Raw genomic sequence first — 23,387 nt, 5'->3', positions numbered from 1 at the left:
TACTGGCAAAACCAATCATATCAGATATCATTGAATCATCTGATGGGATCCTTGGGTTTGTTTTGTTATTGCGGGAATTCATCTCTGTATACACTCCATTGAGCATACACAGCGATATGTACAAAAATCATGTCAGTCATCCAATATCAATTGTTTGTTTGCAAATTCTTGATTTATTGGATTAAATTGTTTTGGAAAATTGACATCAGTTCTTTTATTCATTCGTTTTATCATTCTATTGTATGCTTTATCAATTGCAATTTTCTGTTTATCAGTAAGATTTGCATCATAATCTGTTTCTTCATCAACATTTTCAATTAATTGTTTTATTTGAATTTCTTTGCCTGATTTGATGCAATTATCTTTTTGAGACATCATTTGTAAATTATCAATGCGATTATCATCTCTGATTGAATTGATGTGATCAATAACCATTCCAAAAGGAATTATACCATTGAAACATTCGTAAACAAATCGATGGACTGAAATATTTTTATTTGGTAATCCAGGTTGAGTTAATCCAATTGTTCTATAACCTGTTGGCTGTGCATTTCCAATAGAATATCTTTTGGTTTTCATGTTGTATATTTGTCCATCTTTGTTTGCAGAATAATTTTTATAAATATCATGTTGAAAAAATATTGAACTTTTCATGTCAACATTTTGTGGTTCTGAAGGTGTTTGACCACGTCTTGCTTTACCAGCATGAATCATATTTTCTTGTCTGGTAACTAATTCAAGATTGACAATTGAATTGTCTTCTTTGTTAAAATTAATATGATTGATTTGCATATCATTTTCTATCGTTTGTTGATTAAATGTTTCCCATATAAATCGATGAACATGGTAATGCTTTCTTTGTTTATTTGTTCCAGAAAAATTCCAACTGTAATACCCAGTTGGATGCAAATGGTCTTTTGATGGAATCAGTCTTTTCAAATTAATTACATACCCATCTTCTGAACCTGCGTAATTATCATATTTATGATGAACATAATATGTTTTGCCATTGTGAATAATAGTCTTTGCTGCTGGAATTTTTGAAAATGCGTTCTCACCAGCCTGAGAACACACATATGCGTTGTCTAATTTTTTTGTTCCACTCATTTCTTCTCACCCTAAAGGTACACGTTTTGTCTTTAAGCCCTTTTGGTTTTCAAATTCATGTCCAAATTACCCTCCAAAAAGACATCAACCATTGCTGAGTTAAAAACATTGTCAAACAGCCATTGAATTCAACGTCATTAATCCCTGTAAAGTGGAAAATCAGTGTCATCCAAATGATGACACATACGATAATACATCTTATTGATAATCTTGTTTTCAGTCTTTGTAAACTCACAATCATCGTCTTCAATAGGTGGTTCTGACAATAATGTATTAACAACTCTTAATTCATCTTCTGAGTATGGGCTGTTCAAAAATGCTTGTCTTGCTTGATGCAAATGTTTAATATTTTCAGAGGGTGTAACCAAAGAAAGATTTTGTCTGGAATTGTCTTGGCGGTTAGAATTGATGTGATTTATTTGCATTCCAGGTGGAATTATTGATTGATTTACAGCTTCATAAACAAATCTGTGAGCTGGACATGTATTGTATGGTCCAGGAGAAATAATATAATAACCATTTTCAGATAAGTACCCTTTTCTTGGTTGCAATCTTTTTCTATTAATTATATAACCATCAGCTGATGCTGCGTAGTTTTGAAATGTTGGATGAACAAAATATGTCTTGTTATTGTGATCAAAGGTTTTGCTCATATTCTGAATATAAATTAGATTACATAATTTTATAACCGGTTTAAACCGGTTTTGAAAAAGCGAGGAAAATTTAGGTTGCTAAATTTAGGTACCGAGGATTTAGGTACCGAGGATTTTTCCAAGGTCAAGGTCACGATAATTACAGCCAGTGGTCTTGGAAATCAAATATTGTATTAAAGGGCTTGAGAAAGGTATTGATGATAGGTGAGTTGGGGTCAAATAATGTGTCATTTATGAAAATCGAAAATTGATGAGTTGGGCTGATTTAAGCGATGATTGTGTGTGAGTTGGGGGTCAGTTTGTGTACAGTTTTGAAAAATGCGCTGGAACCCTCATGTTACCTACTACTAAGAATCTCTTATACAAAAGGAAAATCGCTTAAAGATATGCTTGTAAAACAAAACTGAAAAGGCTTTTATCGAAACAAGGGACACACAGTGGGAGTTGTGCAGGTCTGTCAACCCCATTTTAACATTAAACGTGCAATAAATTCTGGCCAGGGTCCTCACACAAGTGAGGCAGCTGACGCTGGAAAGCTCTTCGTTTCTTAAAAGCTTGCGAAGATACAACATCGGCCAACACTTAAGTCTCGTCGCTCGATAACGTCGCGTTAATAAGTTTCTTATTTCGAACAGCGTTAAACAATGACACCCAGGGAACTTTCGTTCCAAGACACGTCGAATTTTTTTTTTTTCTACAGGATTTTGAGAGTTGAAATCCCAAACCCTGAGAACCTTTCGGTGTCCGCGACATCGTAGCGATGTATGGACAACTGTGCGAACTCGAGAACTCGCACGAGTAATCGAAACCCGTGACAATGAAAAGTTTGACATTTTGACTTGTTGACACATTTTGGAAAAAGTGGGCGGCATGAGGTGTTTAAGAAAATGATTACTGGCTCCTCTTCTTTCCCTCTTTTTCTCTCCCTAATTCCTCCTTCGTTTTCGTCCCCTCGCACTCTCCTTCGCGCATCTCACTAGGAGCCTGGAACAGGCTACATTTTTCTACAGCAGTAAAGATTTTAATTAGTTGGCCATGTAGGGCTATTGCTCTAGCATGGTGTGTACAACAGAGATTGGCCACTGGATGCCTGGGCCTAGCTGTGTTTATAAGCAACAGAGCACTGTCACTCAATCATTCTTACAACTATTCAATTGGTAAAGAGGCTTAACAAAAATATGCTGAACATTAGGGGCATTCCCATTAAACGTTTCCCATCACTCATCAATAACCTGGGAGAGGAGATGGCTGATATTCAGACCATGTTTAGTGCAACCAGACCCTGGCTTCTACAGATAAAAAGGTCAAACTTCTTATCAGCCATCTCTTAATTGAAAGAAAACTTTCAAAGTTGGTAGCGAGTAATGAATTATGAAAATTTATATGTACAGGTATTAATTTTTATAGTGCAATCTCAGCTATTTGAACCCTCAATTTTTCGACACGCCTGATTCTTTGAACAAATAGTTGTTAATTCTCTTGGATTTGTTTCAGTCAGATTTTTTACCTCCTATTTTTTCAAACAAAATTCTGTTTCCCTTGCAGGTTAAAAACAATTGGTATTCCACTGTAGTGATTCAGTTATCATTATTATACAAATGTTATACCCAGAGTTAATTGTTTTCTTTTACTTTTTATATACTTTTGATTACCCTACAATAACTGTTTATTTTTCATGGGTTGTGTGACATCAGTGTCCAGTGCTACAGTTTCCTACACCTTATCACATAGTCTGGTATACCTTTTTCAGTAACATCAGGAAAAACACTAATATTATTTTCCTTTTCCATTCTGTCCACTGGGTTTATGTAAAATCTTCTTTATTTACATGTATATAAGAACAGTTTAAACCACTCATTTTTTTTAAGAATGAAGTAACAAAATGCTTTTAATTTGCAATATTTCAAGCAAAATATTAGCAGTACATCATTTTGTGAATTCAGAAGAGGACTATATTATATGCACACTCAACTCTCTTTAAGCACTCTTGTACCTTCCATTGTTTTTTTTTTTTTTGGAAAAACCAGATGATGAAAAGTAAAGTAGGGAATATTTTTGCAGAATGCTTATTAAATGATACATGGTAGGTATCTTGCTGTGTAAAAATGATTGGGACTTCTCAGATGAGGTGCTATCCATAAGCTGGAGTGATGTCTGAGGCTGCAGCAGTGTTATTGTTTAGCAGTCTAATGACTTCTTCAATTGGGATTTCGCTGGTAAGGACAAAAGATTTATAGGTTGAAGCAAGGCCTGTACTACTACTTAAATTGAAAAACTAGAGAATAAAATCTGCAGTGTAAATTTTTGTGGTGAAGGAAACCGCTTAATTTTCTTGTCAGTATTACCTCAGTAAGGAAATCTGATCCATGCAAGGTCAAGTAAAACTCTTTGACTTTGGCAGGATTCAAACCCATTACCCCAGGATTTTGATCACTGATGGACCAAATGTACTCACTAGGGTAAAGCGAAATTTAAGTGGTCTCCTTTCCACACAGAAATTTACACTCCAGAAATAATTTTCTGATTTCCCAGTCGTATAATCAGTACTGCACAGTACAAAAATTCATTATCCCTTAATTGTTGTGTTCTTTCTTTACTTTACTCCAAGTGAACTCTCATGTAGCAACGTGTAAAAAACTGCTGGGGATAACTGACCCCATAACTGCCTGGTGGGTTTTTTTGTAAAGATTTTGACAGGGACAGTTGAGGATTTAATTACCCAAGTGTTATTTGATTTCATGTCAAACAATTTGCTTACTTTAAAAACCAGGTACAGATGTCTAGGGACTGCAAAAACATTTTTTTCCTGTTGAATAAATTATTAGACTTACGAAATTTATTGCATTCAACAATTACATAGAAAGGACGCACTCCTTACACAGATTGGAGTCGAGATTGTATGGAACAACCAACCTTGATTGCCATGACTGAAAGGATCTTGGGACATGAATCTGGCACCCCCTGCAGATTGTGTAGGGGCAGATGATATCATCACCAACTTGTTAAAGGAGGGAGAACCTAGGATCGGGGTCAACAAATACACTTTCTAATCCAGTTTTGATTATTACTAGTTTTCATATATGTATAAAGTAGCAAAAGGCACAAGTGATTGTCATGTTGACTTTGCAATATCAAGAATAAGAGCTAGACAATTGCAATTATTTCTGTGGTTTCCCTGAACAAAACAGTATCACTTTGCACTCTCAAAACAAAATAATTAATGTGATTGACAGGAAGTTATGAAAGGTTCATGTTTTTCCTATCCCTTTCAAAATAAATGGGAAACTTATACTGCATTCTTACATGTAGATTAAGTTAAGATCAAGAGAGACATCTTGACTCTCCAGTTAATCAATATCAAAGGCTGATGGAACTGAGCACCTAGTTTGAGTTTATACAAAAACCAAAATAAACAGCTTATGTGTTCAAGACTAGCTATCAAACTGGGAAAAACAGAAATTTTTAAAATGAGATTTTTGATCTAATTTATTGAATTAATCAGCTACAAGTACAGTATTTTACAGCGGTTACCAATAACACACGACCTACGGCATTCAAAAGATTAAAGAGTCGGATAAAGTTGCCTTTTGGTGGACGTCAATCAAAGAAAAGCCGTTGAAATTATTTTGAATTCTGACAAGATTCCAAAGTAACCCTGAAAGAAACTAAGAATTTTACCTCGCTAAGAGAAGGTAAACCTTTATTTAAATTGATTCTCCATCCAGATCAAGCCCAAACAAAAGGTTTTAAAAATTTCGATATTCACTGCACGTGATAATTTGCTCAGTTGCGCGCATCGCTGATTTACATGTAATTGTCAGGTGCGGCGATTTTAAATCTTTCATAAAAAATACGGCTTCGTCTAAACAATGCGCATTTTTTAGATAGTCTGTCTTGGAAATCAGCTTTCATAAAGTTCACCATCCATCAGTGGATAAAACTGTCAATTTCTTCGTTCTGTTGCCTTGAAATGTTCTCAGAATTCAAATTAATTTCAACGGCTTTTCTTTGATTGACGTCCACCAAAACGCAACTTTATCGGAATCTTTTGAAGGCGATAGGTCGCGTGTAATTGGTAACTGCTGTAAAGAAAATAGGAAAATGACACAAAGCTAACTTGACTTGAAATATTTATCCTCTATTCAAACATCTCCAATGTGCATCTCCCTCAAATAGAACCTAAACATCAACAATCATCACTCAATTTGACTAGAAAAAGATGAAATTTAAAATATTTTGAAAATCCCCATGATAATGACTCGTTTTTTGAAAAGAAAGTGGAAGAGGGCAACGCAAATAGTTTAGATGGGCACTGTCATTCCTTCAAACCTAATACCTGCTAGAATTATGTTTGAGACATAAAAATAGTGTCACTGAAAATATGAAAATTCCTTAAAATTGTATTTTATATCATAATAGAAATTGCATTTCTACATTTGGTCTTTTTTAGAACAACAACTTTTTTATTTACTCAATATTTGGAACACTCATTGAACCCAATGAACTCAAAATAAGTCTCTTGAAGGCTACAGACACATAACATGATTAAACACACAAATGTCAATGCGTAATATAATAAGTGAGTGAGTTAATGTGTGCTGAAGTCAAAATGGGTGAATTTATAGCAGAGATGGATAAACCAACCCGATGAATCTGTATGGTAGTTAATTTGCTGGTAAAAATGCTTAAGATGGACTTCTTCTTTAGAAGGAACAACTTGAACTGACAAGTGTTTCTAGTTTGTCTGATAATCTGTCATCTGTGTGTAACAGTATGGGCACAGATAATTTATCCTTCTAATGGAATTCATGCATTAAAATTATTAAAAGCATAATTGTTAATAGAACTGAGGGTAGTACAAAGTTCAATATTTAGTAATTTATTACACCCATTTTGAAATCACATTTCTTTTTGTCAATATTAATATTTATTGATCTGCTTTAAGAAACCCATTTTTTAAGCGGTTATTATTATTTCATTTTATTTTCATGGGCTAAAGGGATGCGATTTGGAGACAAAAAATAGTGCTATTCGTGAATAAATCACACTGTTGAGAGCCAATCAGATTGCAAGGATTACCAGTGATTTTATAATAAGTGAAATAAAAGTAGAAGCGAATAATTATTGAATGAGCCATCAGATGGTCCATCTGTATTATAAATTGAGTCCTCGAAACACCAGTTCCATCCTAAAAATGAGAATGTGGTGTGGTCATTTTCCCGTTAATGATTTGCATAACATTGTACAAGTTTAATATAATGACAGATTAACCCTCACAGGTTTGTACAGTGTGATTTAGACTGATCACAAAGTATATAGTTGTAGAGCATCTATACGCTTATTGTGAAAAGAATTAGAATAAAATTTGTTACCATTCTGCAATAAGATGTGCCTCATCAAATACAGCTGCTTTGATCTTTTCTCTAATCTCAACGCTGTCCAAAACCTTTCTAATTTTTTTTCCACTAACTTAAAATATTCCTTCCATCTGGGATACAGAGAAGTCTAACGATTGGCCTCATAGAATCATTGCAGATGGTAGTTCCATGCTGTCAAGTTTGATATCTGATTCCGCATCAGCGCATTCAACGGCGATGATGGAGTCACTGACCTCCAGCCATGAGTCAAAACAAAGAACAAAAGCTGGAATATGAAGGATTTGCCGCAGGCAAAGACACCTTACATATTCCTCCTTTTTTCGACAATGATTGCGTTCCCAAACTGCTCACGAAGAAAAATTGATTCCAAAATAAGAAGATGCAGAACATTCGCCAGTATCTCAATAAACTTGTCGCCTCTGACAGCCGCCATGTTATTCTCACTAAATTTAATGACATTTCAAGACTTCATAGATGAATACCGGAATTCCTAGAATCTAGGACTTCCATAATTCTGTCTCCCCAGAGCCACTTGGTCCTCGTGCCCAGCCTCCAGCGGCTAAGAGGACCAGGCGGCTCTGGGGACGAGAATGTGCTTCGAGCAACTCAGCCCTGGGTACTAGCAGTCTTGGTTCCTACGCGCGGGGGCTCTGGGGACGAGATTGGAGCACCTTATCAGAAATGTCCTCTGTTACGACAAATCAGCATTAAATAATTGTGCCTTCTGTATTACATTGTTATTGTTGTTGGGCAGTTTGTTGCATATGCACTAAAAGTATATATATATAACTGCAGAAAGGATGAGGAACTGGTAAGGTTACTACGTTCATACGATAAGCAGATTTCTATAAATGTTATGAAAAAAATTGGAGCTCCGCTTTTAGGCTTGTCTAAATATACAGCTATTTGAATTAACGTTGTCGGTTCAAAGTATGAAGCTAAAAGACAAGACCGAAAGTTTACGTGGGATTTTTATAAATAAATTAATCAAAATCAGTCATGCCTGGAGAAAACAATAGGTTGTAATGAGCATTACAATGACCTGCACGTGCAGGGATGATTTTGATGAAATAATTCATAAAAAATAATGCCACAAAACATTGCGGTCTTGTCTTTTTTTTTTTTTAATCCGACAACGCTAATTGAAATTGCTGTATATCTGAGCTGATTTTCCAGAAGGTGGCTACAGAAATTGACGTTTTTGTCAACTTTTCTTAAGATATATATTTTTTTTATTTATTTATTTATTTTCTTTTTAGCGTTTCCTATTGAATCAGTAAGTAAATAGATTAAAAGAGTCATTAGCAAATATTTATAAAATCAAAATATTTCTCAATGTCACGTCTTATTCCAAAGACAAGCCCCTCTTTTCTCTTGTATAGTATTTCCTGACCTTACTTTTTTGTGATGAACCGTAACTGGAGTATTGCTAATGACTAGCATATTCCTTCAGCTTAGAAAGTGTCAAAATGTGCTCAATTTCTGTAGCCACCTTTTTGAAAATCAGCTCAGATATATTAATGTGATTATGTGAAAAACGATTATTCTTTGGGAGTCAACCTCAGAAAGATTTACTTGGTTGTGTAAACTTTCGAAAAATGTTATTTATGTTTTGTTTACGGCCAAATAGTGTTTTAACAGCGGAATGCCCCAAGGTATCAAGTGAAGAGGATGCTTCACAGGAGATTTCGTTGTTTCTTTTAAGAAGTTTTCCCTTCATAAGTCTCCATGTTTAAAAAGGCTAACATAAAAAAACCTGGTGATACTATCAAATATTGGAGATGGGGTTAGTGTTAGGAATACAGTTAGAATTGAGACTACAGGTACGATTGGGTTATTAAAATAAACTGGGTGAAAGTGGGCCTTTAAATTCAATAGCCAAGGAAGACTTATTAGTGTGTATTTGACTTTATGTAAACAAATAATACCGAATGAAAGTCCTATAGTCATACCAGCACAAGACTAAGACACTGAATTGTCTTTACTATCCTTAGCTGCTCCTGGGACTGTGTATGCTTCCGTTTGTGTACTTGGTGTCGTTCATATTCAAGGACCCACTTGTAGCTTATGCCTCCACAGTCTTTATCATGTCTGTCGTGAGTCTGGTAAGATGGTTCATCCTTTTCTAGAGAATTTATGAAATTGTATCATACACTACAAGCGTTTGCAAGTAGAGCTGGGGTAGGCGTGATAAAGTGCTTCAATAACATTGAAAGGGGGAAAGTTGTTGGGAGGGAAATTAGAATAGCGGGGAATCTATGTGTTTCCAACGAAATTGTGTAATATTGGAAAAATTGGCTTAGATTACCGTTTGCCTATCGACTTTGTTTTGCCGTTACTTTCAGCTCGTCATGATTCTCCTTGCAGCGTACCTGTTAGGGCATCCAGCTACAACTTCTTTCCCAACGTCTTTTTGGGTGAAAAGAGGAAAGATGTTGGGAATGTTGCTTATCCTTCTGTTGTGTAGCAACCTGCGTGACAGTCGAGAGGGAGGAAAGGCGAATCTGTCGTACGAGTTAATTGAGGGAGGGAAAACGAAGTGCCTGGTGGAAGCATGTTCTTTTCGCCAATCTGTCCCTTAATTAATATCCTAGTGATGACGTGAGAAACGTCTTTGTGTTAAATAGCATCCAAACAAACCCTTGTCTATTTTGCGTAGGAAGTTCGGGAGCGCACGATTCCCGTTCTCATACAGTATTTCTTTTTATCAGAGATACGGAAAAACGAAAGTGATATTTGGATTCGACCGGTTTTGTAAACGCTAAAAGTGACCACCTTATGAACAAAAAGCGTAGTTCTAACAACCAGTTCACAATTTATCAACTGGGAAACGAATCATTGTGAGGGCTGAATGCTTCAAGAATGTTGCGGGAATTACATTAATCGATTCTCTGGGTTCTTCACAACTTGCGTGCGATGTCCCTGCCGAGCTTTAAAATTAAAAAAAAAAATCAAGCCGGCATTTCTTTCTACTCGTTGAATTTTCATTGCCCAGCTTCTGCACTCGATTCACTAGCTACCTACCAACATTTTGTTGCCCACTGTTCAGGGTGAAATTCTAGCTCATGCGGATACGAATGTTGTAATGTTTATTAATTTTTTTGTCTTCCAGGCATTGCTTACTACGCAGTATATATTGAGTCCTTCAAACGGGGGCAGTAAGCCGGATATATTTCACTATATTGGCTTATTCTTCCCAACGAATTCGTAAGTGTTACTGGCTTATTTAGTTCCTCCCTATGAATTGTTAACGCAACATATCAAACACGAGGAAGAGTGTTTCATCCAATTTCCAGACGCCAAGAAGTGGATTGTAAAAACGAGGTGCTGCCGAGTGTTTTTTTTTTTTTTTTTGTAACTAACTTCGGTCAATCACTCTCTCAAGTGTTTGATACAGTTTCTTAAACTATTAGTAATTCTTGGAAAATTTCAAAATAAAAGTCCACCAAATTTCGTGATAATTGAGATCACATTTCCAAGCTTCTTTCACGGTAGTGATCTCCCTTGTTAGGGCAAAATTTGGGCAGTCTTTTGTGCAGACGAATATGCAGTGACAGTTGCAACAAGGGGGATACCAGGCAACAATGTTGCAATTATCTGCGACATGAAATTACTGAGACACATCCAAACCAGTTACTCGCACTCAAACCTCCGTACCATTCTAACTATTAATAATCTAAGAATAGGGAGTGCGTTCGATGATATCGATCCCAGGCTCTCTCTCCTTTGTAGTGATGACGTCATCCGCCTCTGCAAAATTTGTGGGGGATGCCAGATACGTGTTCCATTATCCATTCATTCGTTGATCGACTGCCCATACAATCTTGACTGCAATCTGTGTTAGGAGTGCGTTCTTTCTACATCGAATGCAACAACATGACGGTAGCCTTAACCTAATTAATGCAACACAAAGACCTGTCAAAATCAATATTTCTGAAAATGAAATCAGCATTCATACTCCTAGTGGAATCAATTAACGGATGCTTTTCATTTACCTTTTTCTGTTATTTTCTCTTTTTAAGTTATCATGTTTTCACTAATAGTGTAGCTCCTTCATATGATACATACCGAGTACGGTGGAGATTTCCTTGACTCTTTTGTAACGTCGTTACGTTCACTTGTTCAATTTACCTTTTCCACTTTGGTAATAAAGCCAGTTTTTCTAGTTGTGAAATGCTTGACGAGTTGGTATTGTTGTTCTTTTTGTTTACAGCCTGGCTGCCAGTGTCATGGGCATCAGTACTTACTCCTGCCAGCAGTAAGTTATGTACAGTTATCTAGCCAAATACCTAAAACAAGATAGCGCAAGAAATTCCGTTTTAAAAGGGATAGCAGCATATTTTTCGTTTCAGGCCTTTTGGGTGTAAATTGTTTGTCCTCTCATTTGCTTCACTTGAGCATCTAGGAAAATGAGTGTCCTTTCAGATGTCGTTAAACTAAAATTCCACCTTCCCTCTGCCAGATTGCGCATATCAGACAATAGCTACTGTTCTGTTGTTTTTCAGAGGTACAGTTGACTCCCAATAACTCGAACCTTCAAGGGAAATTGAAAAAGGTTCGAGTTATTGGGAGTTCGAGTTATCGAGGGTTAAATTATATAGAAAATGACCTGAAGGGAAAGGAAAATTGGTTCGAGTTAGCGCGAGGTTCAAGTTAGCGAGGGTTCGAGTTATCGGGGGTCGACTGTATTTGCCTGACAAACCATTCTTGGAACCCAGTGGCAGTCAGTCGGAGGGCGGGGGAAAGGCGCGACCGAAAGTTTTCAACAACGTTCGTGAAACCTTTCGTCGCGCCATTCTGCCCGCCCCTCGACTGACTGCTGATGAGTCTCCAAGGATGCTTACATACTTGACATCATGTATTTAGTGGTTTTGACAAAAACTCAATTATATCAGGCAGGGCGATATTAGGCAAGATCTCTCTTTCTCCTTTTCTTGTTTCTTCTTCTTGCTGTTGTTTTTTCATGTTCTTAATTGTTGTTGTTGTTCTTCTTCTCTTCTCTTCTTTTTCTTCTTGTTCTTGTTCTGTTCTTGTTCTTTTTGTTCTTCCTCGTCTACAAATCTACTCTACTTGAACGTGATTGAGGTTTAATTGCTAACACGACAGATGTTAACAGAATGTTAACTTCGTTCTTATTGTTACTATTTTAGGCGCTCCTCCAACTGCGCTCTTGCTTGGGAATTTGGGGGGGTGGGCGTGGCAGCACTCTGCATGTTCCTTGAAGCTGTTATTTTGTTTGCAGTGATCATTCTCATTGAGGTACACTTTGCATTCAGACTGATTTAAGTCTGTTAGGTCTGTTATCCGTATTGGTGTTGTATTGATAAGGCGGCTATATTTGTGTTTCTTTGTTGTGTGTTGTTGTTGTCCAGGACATAATTAGGGAGTATTTTCCCGTTTATGACACTAGAAGAGAGAGTTTGATGTTGAAATGACAGTTTGTTTTTCTTGCTGTTTGTCAGTCTTATATTCTGTTGGTTGTTGTTGTTGTGTTTTTTTTTTTTGCTTGTTTTTGCGTGTTTGAACATTTATCACTTTCCATGATGTACTGCTGTCGTAGGTTACATTATTAGATTATTATTTCCCAGACTTTTCTACGATGACATTGTGAATAGCGAAAAAAAAAATTGTTACTTTTATCTATACACCTGAATGAGTACAACTGCCCTTTCATAGTAAGTTGGAACTTACAATGTATCCAATGTGTTCGATAGATGAATTGTTTCGTGCGAGCAAAAGTAAAGAGGTCTTCAGAGACATTTGTAAGCCACAGGAAGGAGACAGAGGTACAACATTTAGTTTTGTAAGCATGCAGATAATGAAACTTTAATTTGATTGGCTGTTAAATATCATATCCCCCCTTCCCTAACTCTCTCTCTCTCTCTCTCTCTCTCTCTCTCTCTCTCTCTCTCTCTCTCTCTCTCTCTCTCTCTCTCTCTCTCGACCTTGACAACTCTTTCGCGAATACTTTTCCGCTTAAGTGTGGGATTCTCTACATTGGCCAACAACATTTTCGTCCAGGTACCTATATTACGTCAACAATGCTTATTACCATAAATTCGATTCATCGGCAACAGGGTTTTAAAAATGGTTTGGAAGAATAGCTTTGGGTCCAAAGACTCTTTGGCTTTTTAAAAAGCAGGCCTCCGATCGTTCGGAAAAGTGGGAAATTTTCCCACGTCGAGACCCTTGAATGTTTCTTACCTTTCATGAAGAGATCGTTGACTGCATTTCAACTTCTGTCCCTTTGTTTGTGGTTTGTCAACCGTTCAAAGACTTTCAATCAAAGAATTTCAGTGGGGTTTGCTAGTTCCCTGTCAGAAGTAGGAAAGACGAAGTTTTAGCCGCACAGAACATTCTTTTGACAGAAACTGCACATGGAAACATACAATGTACAGTTAACATTTCAAATTTCAGTGGGATTTGCTAGTTCCCTGTCAGAAGTAGGAAAGGCGAGGTTTTAGCCGCGCAGACAGAAACTGCACGTGCAATTTTCAAAATTTCAAAATTCAGGATAGTTTTGAATTAGGAGGGGAAGTTTCTCTTGATTCATATCAATATGCCGTTGTTGGGTACTTTTATTAGGATGAAGACGTGTTTAATGAGCGCATGCGTATAGCTAATCAGCGTGACAGTGAGGCTCAGACTGAAGCGGTGGTCCTGAAAGATTTAACAAAGGTTAGTTGGTCAACTCTCCTTGTGAAAGATCCCTTCCTTCCCTTCTTTTGTGCTTGAATATTGCTAAATATAAAGCACAGTTTCTAAAGTCGCTTCACTTTCTTTATCAACCGACACCATTTTATGCCCTTGAAGTAAAGTAACGTGAAAAGTGCACCGGATTCGACTAAATGAAATACAGGTTGTTAGCATTTACGTTCATAGAACCTCGATTGGAAATGTCTATTGCTGAGAAACGCGTTCGATTTCAAATTAAGGTTGGCTCGTCAAAGGACCCCCAAGTGGCCTGGAACTGGTAGCAGTTGGGACCAGACTAAGTCGTCCGAAATTATTCCAAGGGAATGAAGTAAAACAGCGAGCTCCATTTACCTTGCGACTAGAGTTTCCCGATTTTCTTTGCCAGTCTTTAAACTATAATACTGAATGAAAGGATTCGTCAAATGCATGAAAGTTGTTTAAAATGGGGACTCGCTTAGTTTCCCCGATACATTTTTGAGTATTGTTTCAGCGTTCACAAACACCAACTTGAGTTTGCCAAAACTGGTTTGCAAAGTTGCATTTAGATTAACTCTCATTTGGTTATTCCCCTGTGTTTTTTTTTCTTTCTTTCTTTCAGGTCTACCGTGGTGCTTCTGTTGCTGCAGTTGATCACCTTCATCTGGGCATTCCGCGTGGGGAGTGTTTTGGGCTTCTGGGAATCAACGGTGCGTCAACTGATGCCATCCACATTCTGTTTAGTACCTTATTTAACTATTAGTTGCGTGCAGTGAATAATTTGTTTTCACAGGCGGATATGAAAATGTCACATTTTTAACCTACTTGTTCTCGCTCTTAAAGGGGCACTGTCACGGACATTTCTCTGTGTTTCGCTCTAAACTGCTCAAATTTTTGACAAGATACCTTTCCTCTCACATCAAATTGCTCTTAGAGCACCGAGAATAAAATATTAAGTGGTTTCTCCTGGGAAGAACGAACTATAATCATTTTTTATAGCGATTTCGCCAAATACGCTGGAAGAACTTGAAACATTTGGCAATTTTGTTTTCAAGTTTCTGTCTATTTCAATCTTGGCCATCTGCGGCCAAAGATAACTAACACTAGTTTCTGTGTAGTAGTAGGGATACGGTTAACAAAAACCTGAACCACTATTTTAACGATTCCGTCCATGCAAAATGTGTTTTTTGGCTATTCAAAGTAACATCACAAATAGGTGACACTGCCCCTTTAACTACCTTAGGAGACAGTTTACAGTTTACTAGAAGATTCCAAGAATCTTAAAATTACGTCTCTTACTGGCTGCTGTCAGGAGATGGCTCTGCCAATAACTGTGTCTAGCATTGTTTGTTTTCTATTCTCTTCCTGTAACGGGTAAGTAAAATTATCATTCTATGGCAAACACTTAATGAAAGTAAAATGTCAAAAGGGATTTAAGAATCAATGAAGTTGTTAGTATTTTCAATAAATAAAACGTCGGCCCTTGCAAGTTATTTTAAAGTGAGTTAAATACTGGTCCTTGTCAGTTGTTTAGCTGGCAGGCCAGGCAAGTCAGTTTGTGAATGATCTACGCCATTGTTAGGTAATTAGAAGGAATGACGTATAACTAGTCCTCCAAACTAATGGATTCTCTTATTGAACTGGCCAATCTTGACGTCCATTTCTGACTTCAACTGTTAGATATTCCTTTGTTTCAGATTAACATTTAATGTCACCATTCAAATTACAATGTTAGTTTAAATGTTATTTAAGAACCGACCTAATTTCTCCCCAAATGGGACAGGTGCTGGCAAGACCACAACATTCAGTATGTTAACAGGAGATCTGGGTATTACTGATGGGACTGCTTTCTTAGATGGATTTGACATCCAGACCAATCTGAAAGAGGTATGCTGTCGCATTTACAGGATTACTCATTTCTATAGCTACCACTTTTTTGACATACTGGGAATCCAAATAAAATATTACAGTGGGAAGCTTCGTTAATTGTCATGTTCCTTCTTTTGTTATTAAGGCGTTTAGTGCAATCATAATTTACTTTGTCCAGGTCAAATTTTAACTGTAGTAAGGTGTACCATGGAGAAAGATTGGAAGCAAAACACGCTTGAGATTTGTTTCGTATGTTGTCGCAACTCTTCAAGTTCATCTTTATCGCTCGTTGCGTGACCATTTTCTTTCTTTTCTTGTTACCCGCAGGTTCAACAGAGAATTGGCTATTGTCCTCAGGTAATAGCTGGGTAAAATTCCTTATAAGACATTGTACTATTTCGTAACTGTAAAGGTACAACTCTGAAGAACAAGAAAAACACAAGAGACATAATAAGTCAGAGGTTGTATACTAACAACGCAAATAAAGAAAAACCAAGCTGTCGGCAAACTTAGTAGTTTGAGAAAGACACCGAGCTGGTGCCGAGGATACGCGTTATTATTGTTTTTATTCATTGATTTAGTTTGCTTGTTCTTGCTTGAATTTCGATCTAGGTAACTGTCCATCCCACATTAACTATATGTCTATAGAAACGTTTATTGGAAAAATTATAAGAATCTCAAAACCTCCATGTTGGTTGTTTGTCTGAATTAAGTCCTGCAAAGGTCATCCAGTTAAGGATGTGTTATTGTGAATTTATTTTTTAACAGTTTGATGCTTTGATTAAACGCTTAACTGGCCGTGAGGTGCTTACAATGTATGCTCGGCTTCGTGGAGTCCCTGACAACAAAATCAAAGACGTTGTATCGCACGCCGTTCAGATTGTACACCTTAAAAAGTGGGCAGATTCTCTTTGTGGGAACTACAGGTACAGTACAGATGCCTTTACTTTTACCCATAGTAATTCAGACTGTTAAGGGCTTAAAAGTATACAATGAGAACAGTGAACGCCGCCACCCTTCGCTGTCACTTTTTTCTACTTTGTTTTTTGGTTTTCCCTCTCATCCGTGTCAATGTTTCCTATCCATAGTATAAAGCTGTTAAGGTCGCAATTTTCATGAGTAGCACAGCTATTACGTTTAGGTGTATTTTACATTTTTTAATAATAGTAATTGTTGATGTGTCTATAGTAGCGGCAACAGAAGAAAGCTGAGCACAGCGATTGCTTTAATTGGAAATCCACCCATTGTGTTTCTGGTAAGTCTGTACAACATTTTATTGTAGAAATCTATACTTTAAACATCATGGCTAGCACATTAAATCTCCCGGAAATACAGAAAGATTTATTCGACATATTCGGCCTAAATACGAGAAAGAATTTTCCGTTTCTATTTTGGCATTAGAGGATAGCAGGTACTAGTATGTATGAAATAATTCAAGGATATCAGCAGATGGCTTTCCGTCAGGTTCAGGTTTAAAGCTGCAAGCAATTGGTGAGTTTGTGGGAATCACACGAAAGTAGCCTCAATGATCTATCTGCGCTTGCGCCCCTACCTGTCTTCACGGTTGTGTTTTTTCCTGTTTAACTAACATTAAAGGAACTCTGTCACAGTGATATTGATTGTCTTCTTGGCAGAACACGTCATCGATTTTCAGCGATTTGGATGACACAGCGATGGGACTTGTAAACGCTGACCACTATTTCTAAGTTGCAATCCGTTTCAATCCTGACCATCTGCAGAAAGAAACTTAAAAACAAATAGTTTTAGCGAATTTGCAACTTTTAACAAAATGGACTAGTACTCTTTGCATGGGAAAAGGATAACGTTTTGATAGTGTTCCAAATTGCTGTCATAGTCCCTATAAATGCCCCCCCCCCCTCCCCAATTGTATGCAGTCGTCGGTGAACATGTTACCCCTTGCTGCAATCCAGTTAACGTCATAGTTACTAAAGACTAAGATTACGGGTGTTAAGTAGGTGTCAGTGAAAGTTTGTTTCAAATAGCAAGAAAGTCCAGATAGAAAGAAGTATGCTCCAGTTTGAGACAGCACGATGCTCTTGGTAGTAGAGGTCTGGAATGCACATGTCTCACTCATCTATCTTGTGTATCTAATCTGATTTGTTATATTGGTTCTAGGATGAGCCCACCACTGGCATGGACCCAGTTGCTCGCCGCTTCCTTTGGAACACATTGATGGGTGTAATGAGAGGAGGCCGCTCTATTGTGCTTACGTCACACAGGTAAGCAACATGGCATACTCCGACATGTGCCTCGAAAACGTTACAATGAAGGATTAAACGGAGGTCAAGAATGCTCACCATTTACACCAAAAACCCAGAATTTCCAGTTAGAAAATCAAATGGTATGCGTTTTCCCATTTACTGATCTTGCCGGGCTTTCCATTTTTCTTTTTTTCTTTTTTTTTTCGCATTAAATTTCCAACTAGGTAGTTTGTGTTAAAGTGCCTATCACCCTTACACAGTTTTAATGAATTTCGAAAATTTATGCATGTCTAAGACGCTTTGCGAAGAAATAATCGTATTCCATATGCATGTTTCGTTTTGTTTTGATCAGACGACAAAATCGCCCAAAATAGGCCGTTTTCCGCCATATTGAATTAAAAAGGAGCAGTTGAGAGACTTGGTTCTAACGAGCTTGTGACGTCGACCCGGTATCTCAGCCACAGAGCATTTGCTCATTACTACATTCTCTGTACTGAACTTGGAATGTGCCAGGAAGGTATGTGGTAGGTGAATATGCTGCCTTCTCAGTTAAGTGGAAGGGTATAGTTCTGCACGCTATACTGTGCGATAATGATGAAACAAGGAAATGCAGAAAGTAATAGATCGATTTCATGAAACAAAAGCGGGCTGAACCCGAAAAATCGTCAATATGCTCCAAGCACTTCACGAACGACGACTTCATGCGTCGATTCTGATTTATTGATGAAGTGAGTAACAAGCCAATCCTCTCAAGACTGAAACGAGATGATATTGGTATTAATGTGACGCCAACTGCCCATGCTAAAGCGGTGACCACAAGTCCAGGTGTACTGATTTAAACCATTGCCAAACATCGCCGCGAACCAGCGGTAAGAAAAGTTTCCATTTTTTTATTTAAGCTTATAGGTGCAGCCAAAACAAACCTACTGAAATAGTAAACTTATTTTAATTTATAATTGGTCTAGACTCACAAGAATGCGAAGAAGCGAATGGAGTCTGTTACTTCTGAGACTGCTGTCTGCTGGCGAGCGGATGAAGGGCCACAGTGACATGATAAAGCTAGTTCTTTTTCTTTCTCAATTCCACGTGTATAAATTTAAGAGTAGCCTTTCCAAGAAGAACAGATCATTTTTTTAAAAAAGCTTCAGTTTTGAATTTGTCTGTGAAGAACGAGGTAAAGAGTCAATTGAACATCTCGGTCGATTGACATACTGCTCAAAATACTGCTCAAAAGGTCGGCTTTTCTTACCTGGAAATCGAGATATTTTGAAACATAACACACGCAACGGCTTTCCCCACGTTGTGCGGTTTTACTTCTCTTACTACCAGACCAATTTCAGCTAAAAAAGCAATTTAAAAATGGTAAAAATATCAACTGAACAAGCTTATATTTACGCCACGAAAAATGTCTCCTCGGCGGTCCGCATGTTGCCGCGAAGTAAAATTTGATGTAGTGGTTTCGTTGACAAAAGGCAAGCCTCTTCTGACCTCTCTTGTTCATAGGAATAGTTTTGGTCATTTACACTTCCCTCGGGCCCCAGTAAAATATTCTTTAAAACCGAAAGATTTCAAATATTTATAAAATAGCAAGCTCCCCCAACACAAACCTCAGAGCGGAGCGAAGCGAGGTGATGCAAAGGGTCATCAGCAAAAACAAAGCCGCGTAAATAAACAAACTTAATTATATAAGGCCTCAATTTCACGCATTGCATAGCTCTCGAAGAAATCTACAGTGCTAGAGGAAGGATCAAAAAACAAATAGCAACGATTAGAGACACAACATCTTGCCACAAAAACAAATGGCCGGGTCCCGCAATACAAAAACTGTAAGATAAACTGATGTAATTACACAGTTGAATCCTAACAAAGATAACAACAATAGCGGTCGCTTTCGGAGGTTAAAGATTATCACACGGTTCAATCCTAACTAGAAGCTGTACTGTCAATGAACCGCGAACTGAAACGAGCCAAACCAGATTGATCTAAATACTAGTAAAATGAAATGGCATAAGAACCGGCTAAACAGAAACAACAAGAGGTGAAATAAACAGGCGCCAAATGCAGAACTCTAAACCCAAAATGTCCTTTGAGATCAAAATACAAAACATCCTACAGTTAAGCACATGGTTTTGTTCTATGATTATCATACAAATCCTTCAAATCGTCATGCCAACCCGCTGTAAAGATAGAAGAAGGTAAATTGATCAAAAGACTGAGATAAAAGCGCTAAACATGCGAGTAGGAGTTGTGTAGGCCTTTCATTCCTATTTTACGCGCTTGATCGTCGCGTCAATCACGTAGCCAGGGTTGTAGTTAAATTCTGAATCATCTGAGTTGTGGCTTTGCTCGGATTCGGTGTCAGTGTTCGGCTTTTGGGCTAAAAAATCGGCCAGAAACCCCAAACAGCTCGCGTAGAATTCACTCCGACTCACTGCTGTTTTGTTGTGTGCTTGTTATCGAGATACCGGGTCGACCTCACAACTCACTAGTGCCAGTCCTCTAATGGCGCGGTTTTAACTTCGAAAATTGTGATTTCGATCGCGTTTTAAAAATCGAGAATAACTTCAAATCTCATTATTTTGCTTGTTTTGGCTTACTTTTCTACGTCTACTTTTGAGAATGAAAGGAATTGGGTAGGGGTGATAGGCACTTTAATGGTAAGACCTTAGGGCACCTGGATATGTTCTTGAGGTTTAAAATTTTACGTTTAAACCTCAGGAACTACTTATTTTTTGTCTGATTTGTTTTCAGTCTGTTAATCATCTTCGTTCCAGTATAACCCATTTGATAGTCCTTTGGCATTTGTCTAAATTCTCATCCCAACCCGTGAAGAGGCCCTCATAACCCCCATTAGTCAAAGTGAGGACTAACGGTACACTCTGTCTACTTAGTATTATTGCTAAGCTAATTAATAATATTGAATTATGAATTTATCCTTCTTTCGACATAAGGTAAGCTTTTATTTATTTGAATTCGAATTAGCATGGAAGAGTGCGAAGCTTTGTGTACAAGACTGGCTATCATGGTGAATGGACAGTTTAAATGCTTAGGATCCATTCAACATCTCAAGAGCAAGTAAGACAAGCTCAGTGTGATGGCTTTTTTGTTCACATGAGTGAAGCGCATGCCAGTTTTGGCAAGCTCGAACTCTAGTCACACAGGATAATGCCCCGTTCATTTCTTAACTTCAATGTGATCTTACAGGGAGGAAACCTGAGGTACGCATCAAATACCTTACCTCTAATCGAGTTTTCACACAAATAGCTTTTGGGTTGGTTTCTGTTTTCTGGCAGAAATAATATATGTAGTGTTTTCCTTGCTGGGGTTAATCTGGGCTACATTCTACGCAACAGTATCTCTTTAGACATTGCTACCTTGTAACGATAACTTTGTACCTCTTCTCATAGCTAAGGGTCAAAAGTAATTAGCTTTGGTGTCACAATGACGTTCGTCTGCCTACTTCTCCAGAATCATTCACCTGGATTCTTTTCTTTTTTCAGCCTGATGTGAGCACGGCTCATTCAGATAAATGGGTGAAAGAAAGCGAATATTTAAGGTTACCTTATACCTTCAGAGGTGTCTTCAGAGGTGTCTCGCGTCCAAGCGATGTAGCGCTTCCGGGTTAAACTGTAGATACCTACACCCTTATATCAAATTAAAGCTTATAGAGCTGGCTATCAAACTAAACCAAGAATTTTGAAATAAACTGAATTGCCGAATTTTTAGCGCTGTTTTCTCGAATCAATTTTTTTCACTTGGAGGAGCCACTTCAATGAGCTAAAACTCAAAGGGAATTTGTTCGTTTGTCTTCAAATTTGGACAGTAGCTAGTTTAACATATAAACAACAAAAACTTGTCTGCGAATTTTTTCTTTCCAAAAATTTTTTCTCCGAGAGCGATTTTTGAACGATCACTCCACATCTTTTTCATCCTATTTCTAAAATGTTCTATAACTTTTCATTGCGATTGAATATGGCAAAACGCCGACGCAATTTTTTTAGCATTTTGGGTCCGGAAACTGAGGAGCAAATTCAATTAGCGAAAAACAAACTTGGCTTTGACTTGTAGCTTTAAAAAGGTGATTCGGACGCTCGCATTAAGTGGTCGTGAAAAATTCGACAATTCATTTTATTTCAAAATATCTGATATAGTTTGATAGCCAGGGCCGGGTTGTTCGAAAGGCGATTAACGCTAATCCACTATTAGAGTTTAATCGAGGCTTTCAGCTCGCTTGTTTAAAATGGTTTTAAAGGCTAATTTAGAGCTAAAGGTAAAGAAAGGTCTAAGTAAAAATTAAGGGCGAAAAATCTTTTGGAAGAATTTTTATCGATTAGCAATTAAACTCGAGTCAAAGTTTGCGTTAATCCAGGATTATCTTAATCGGGCTTTGAACAACTGGGCCTAGCTCTATAAGCTTTAATTTGATGTAGGGGTTTAGGTATCTACAGTTTAAACTGGATGCGCAACATCGCTTGGACGCGAGACACCTCTGAAGGTATAGGGTAACCTTAACAAAAAGCACATGCACATTGAGATTTCATCATATTGTTTGACAGATTTGGAACCGGCTACACACTGATGGTAAAGGTTGGTACCGGCCAACCTGCAGCTTTGCCCATGAATCCTGCGGACTCTGCCGTTTCTGAAGGTGATGCCTGAATATCCGTGTTCTATATAAGCTACGTTAACTCACTGCACTGTGAATCTCTCCTAACCTAATCACCAACATTCTTGACGAGGCTTAGAACTAATGAAGAAATAAAAAAGCAAAAAGGATTGCGTGTTTAAAAACCAGGCGGCATGCAATGTGCTATTAGTTTTCAAAGCCATGCACGACGAAAACAATGTTAACGGGAAGCGAGAAAGTAATGTAGTCGTGGTTTGCCTGCCAGTTGTAAAGAACAACAAACTCCTGCACTTCGGACGATGCCAAAGCGAGATCGTAAAGGGTCTTGAGCGCAGAATTTCTGGCAACAGGAGGTGAATGTTTCTCTTCATATTGGTAATGGTAACCGGACACCAAAACAGGGACCTTCCTTTTCTTGGTGAGAAGCTAAAACCAGCTAACAAAGGTAACATTGAACTTGTACCAGCCGTTCGTAACTCACAAACGACTGTGTTCCTCAAGATAAGCCTGACAGTGAAGTCTTCACTAGTCTGCCGCCTCATTTTTGTAACTAGACGTACTGCAACTTAATTCTCATTCTGTGAAGTATCTTTCTCAGCATTTGGTTCTGGTTTTCTTTGGAATTGTATGTTACCCTTCCTCAACAGGATACAATTCCTCGGCGTTAGGATTGTTTTTGGAATTTTCACCTCCTTTTGTGCGTTTTCTTTCTTTCTTTTTTTCTTTTTTTTTTGTTTTTGTTTTGAAGTAATTTTTTCTCATGTTCGCTGTGAAATTAAGTTACGTTTATTTCCTGCAATGAAATGTTTATTTTTAGTGAGTAGGATAAGATTTTTGAAATGCCTTTTGTTGCTTTTTT

At 37.6% G+C, this 23,387-nt stretch overlaps 2 protein-coding genes across 6 annotated transcripts in view; one reads left to right on the top strand and one right to left on the bottom strand.

The window, feature by feature from the left end:
- Positions 1 to 23,387, bottom strand: part of LOC146481049 (uncharacterized) — a 418,045-nt gene that overhangs the window by 142,618 nt on the left and 252,040 nt on the right. The window lies entirely within an intron of this gene.
- LOC146481060 (phospholipid-transporting ATPase ABCA3-like) overlaps positions 1 to 23,387 on the top strand; it is a 156,623-nt gene that overhangs the window by 129,754 nt on the left and 3,482 nt on the right. For all 4 annotated transcript variants that reach the window (XM_085108724.1, XM_085108726.1, XM_085108727.1 and 1 more), the window contains 14 exons: positions 9,133 to 9,243; positions 10,251 to 10,345; positions 11,352 to 11,396; positions 12,289 to 12,397; positions 12,853 to 12,924; positions 13,724 to 13,816; positions 14,433 to 14,520; positions 15,594 to 15,697; positions 16,007 to 16,036; positions 16,448 to 16,605; positions 16,868 to 16,934; positions 17,816 to 17,919; positions 20,884 to 20,976; positions 22,458 to 22,549. In XM_085108724.1, coding sequence (XP_084964850.1) covers positions 9,133 to 9,243; positions 10,251 to 10,345; positions 11,352 to 11,396; positions 12,289 to 12,397; positions 12,853 to 12,924; positions 13,724 to 13,816; positions 14,433 to 14,520; positions 15,594 to 15,697; positions 16,007 to 16,036; positions 16,448 to 16,605; positions 16,868 to 16,934; positions 17,816 to 17,919; positions 20,884 to 20,976; positions 22,458 to 22,549 — 1,261 coding nt within the window. The remainder of the gene's footprint in view (positions 1 to 9,132; positions 9,244 to 10,250; positions 10,346 to 11,351; positions 11,397 to 12,288; positions 12,398 to 12,852; positions 12,925 to 13,723; positions 13,817 to 14,432; positions 14,521 to 15,593; positions 15,698 to 16,006; positions 16,037 to 16,447; positions 16,606 to 16,867; positions 16,935 to 17,815; positions 17,920 to 20,883; positions 20,977 to 22,457; positions 22,550 to 23,387) is intronic.

This window comes from Pavona decussata, unplaced genomic scaffold (genome assembly GCF_977016875.1).
Source record: "Pavona decussata unplaced genomic scaffold, jaPavDecu1.1 SCAFFOLD_51, whole genome shotgun sequence".
Classification (NCBI taxonomy): Eukaryota; Metazoa; Cnidaria; class Anthozoa; order Scleractinia; family Agariciidae; genus Pavona; species Pavona decussata.
This window is presented reverse-complemented; position numbering and strand designations above follow the sequence as displayed.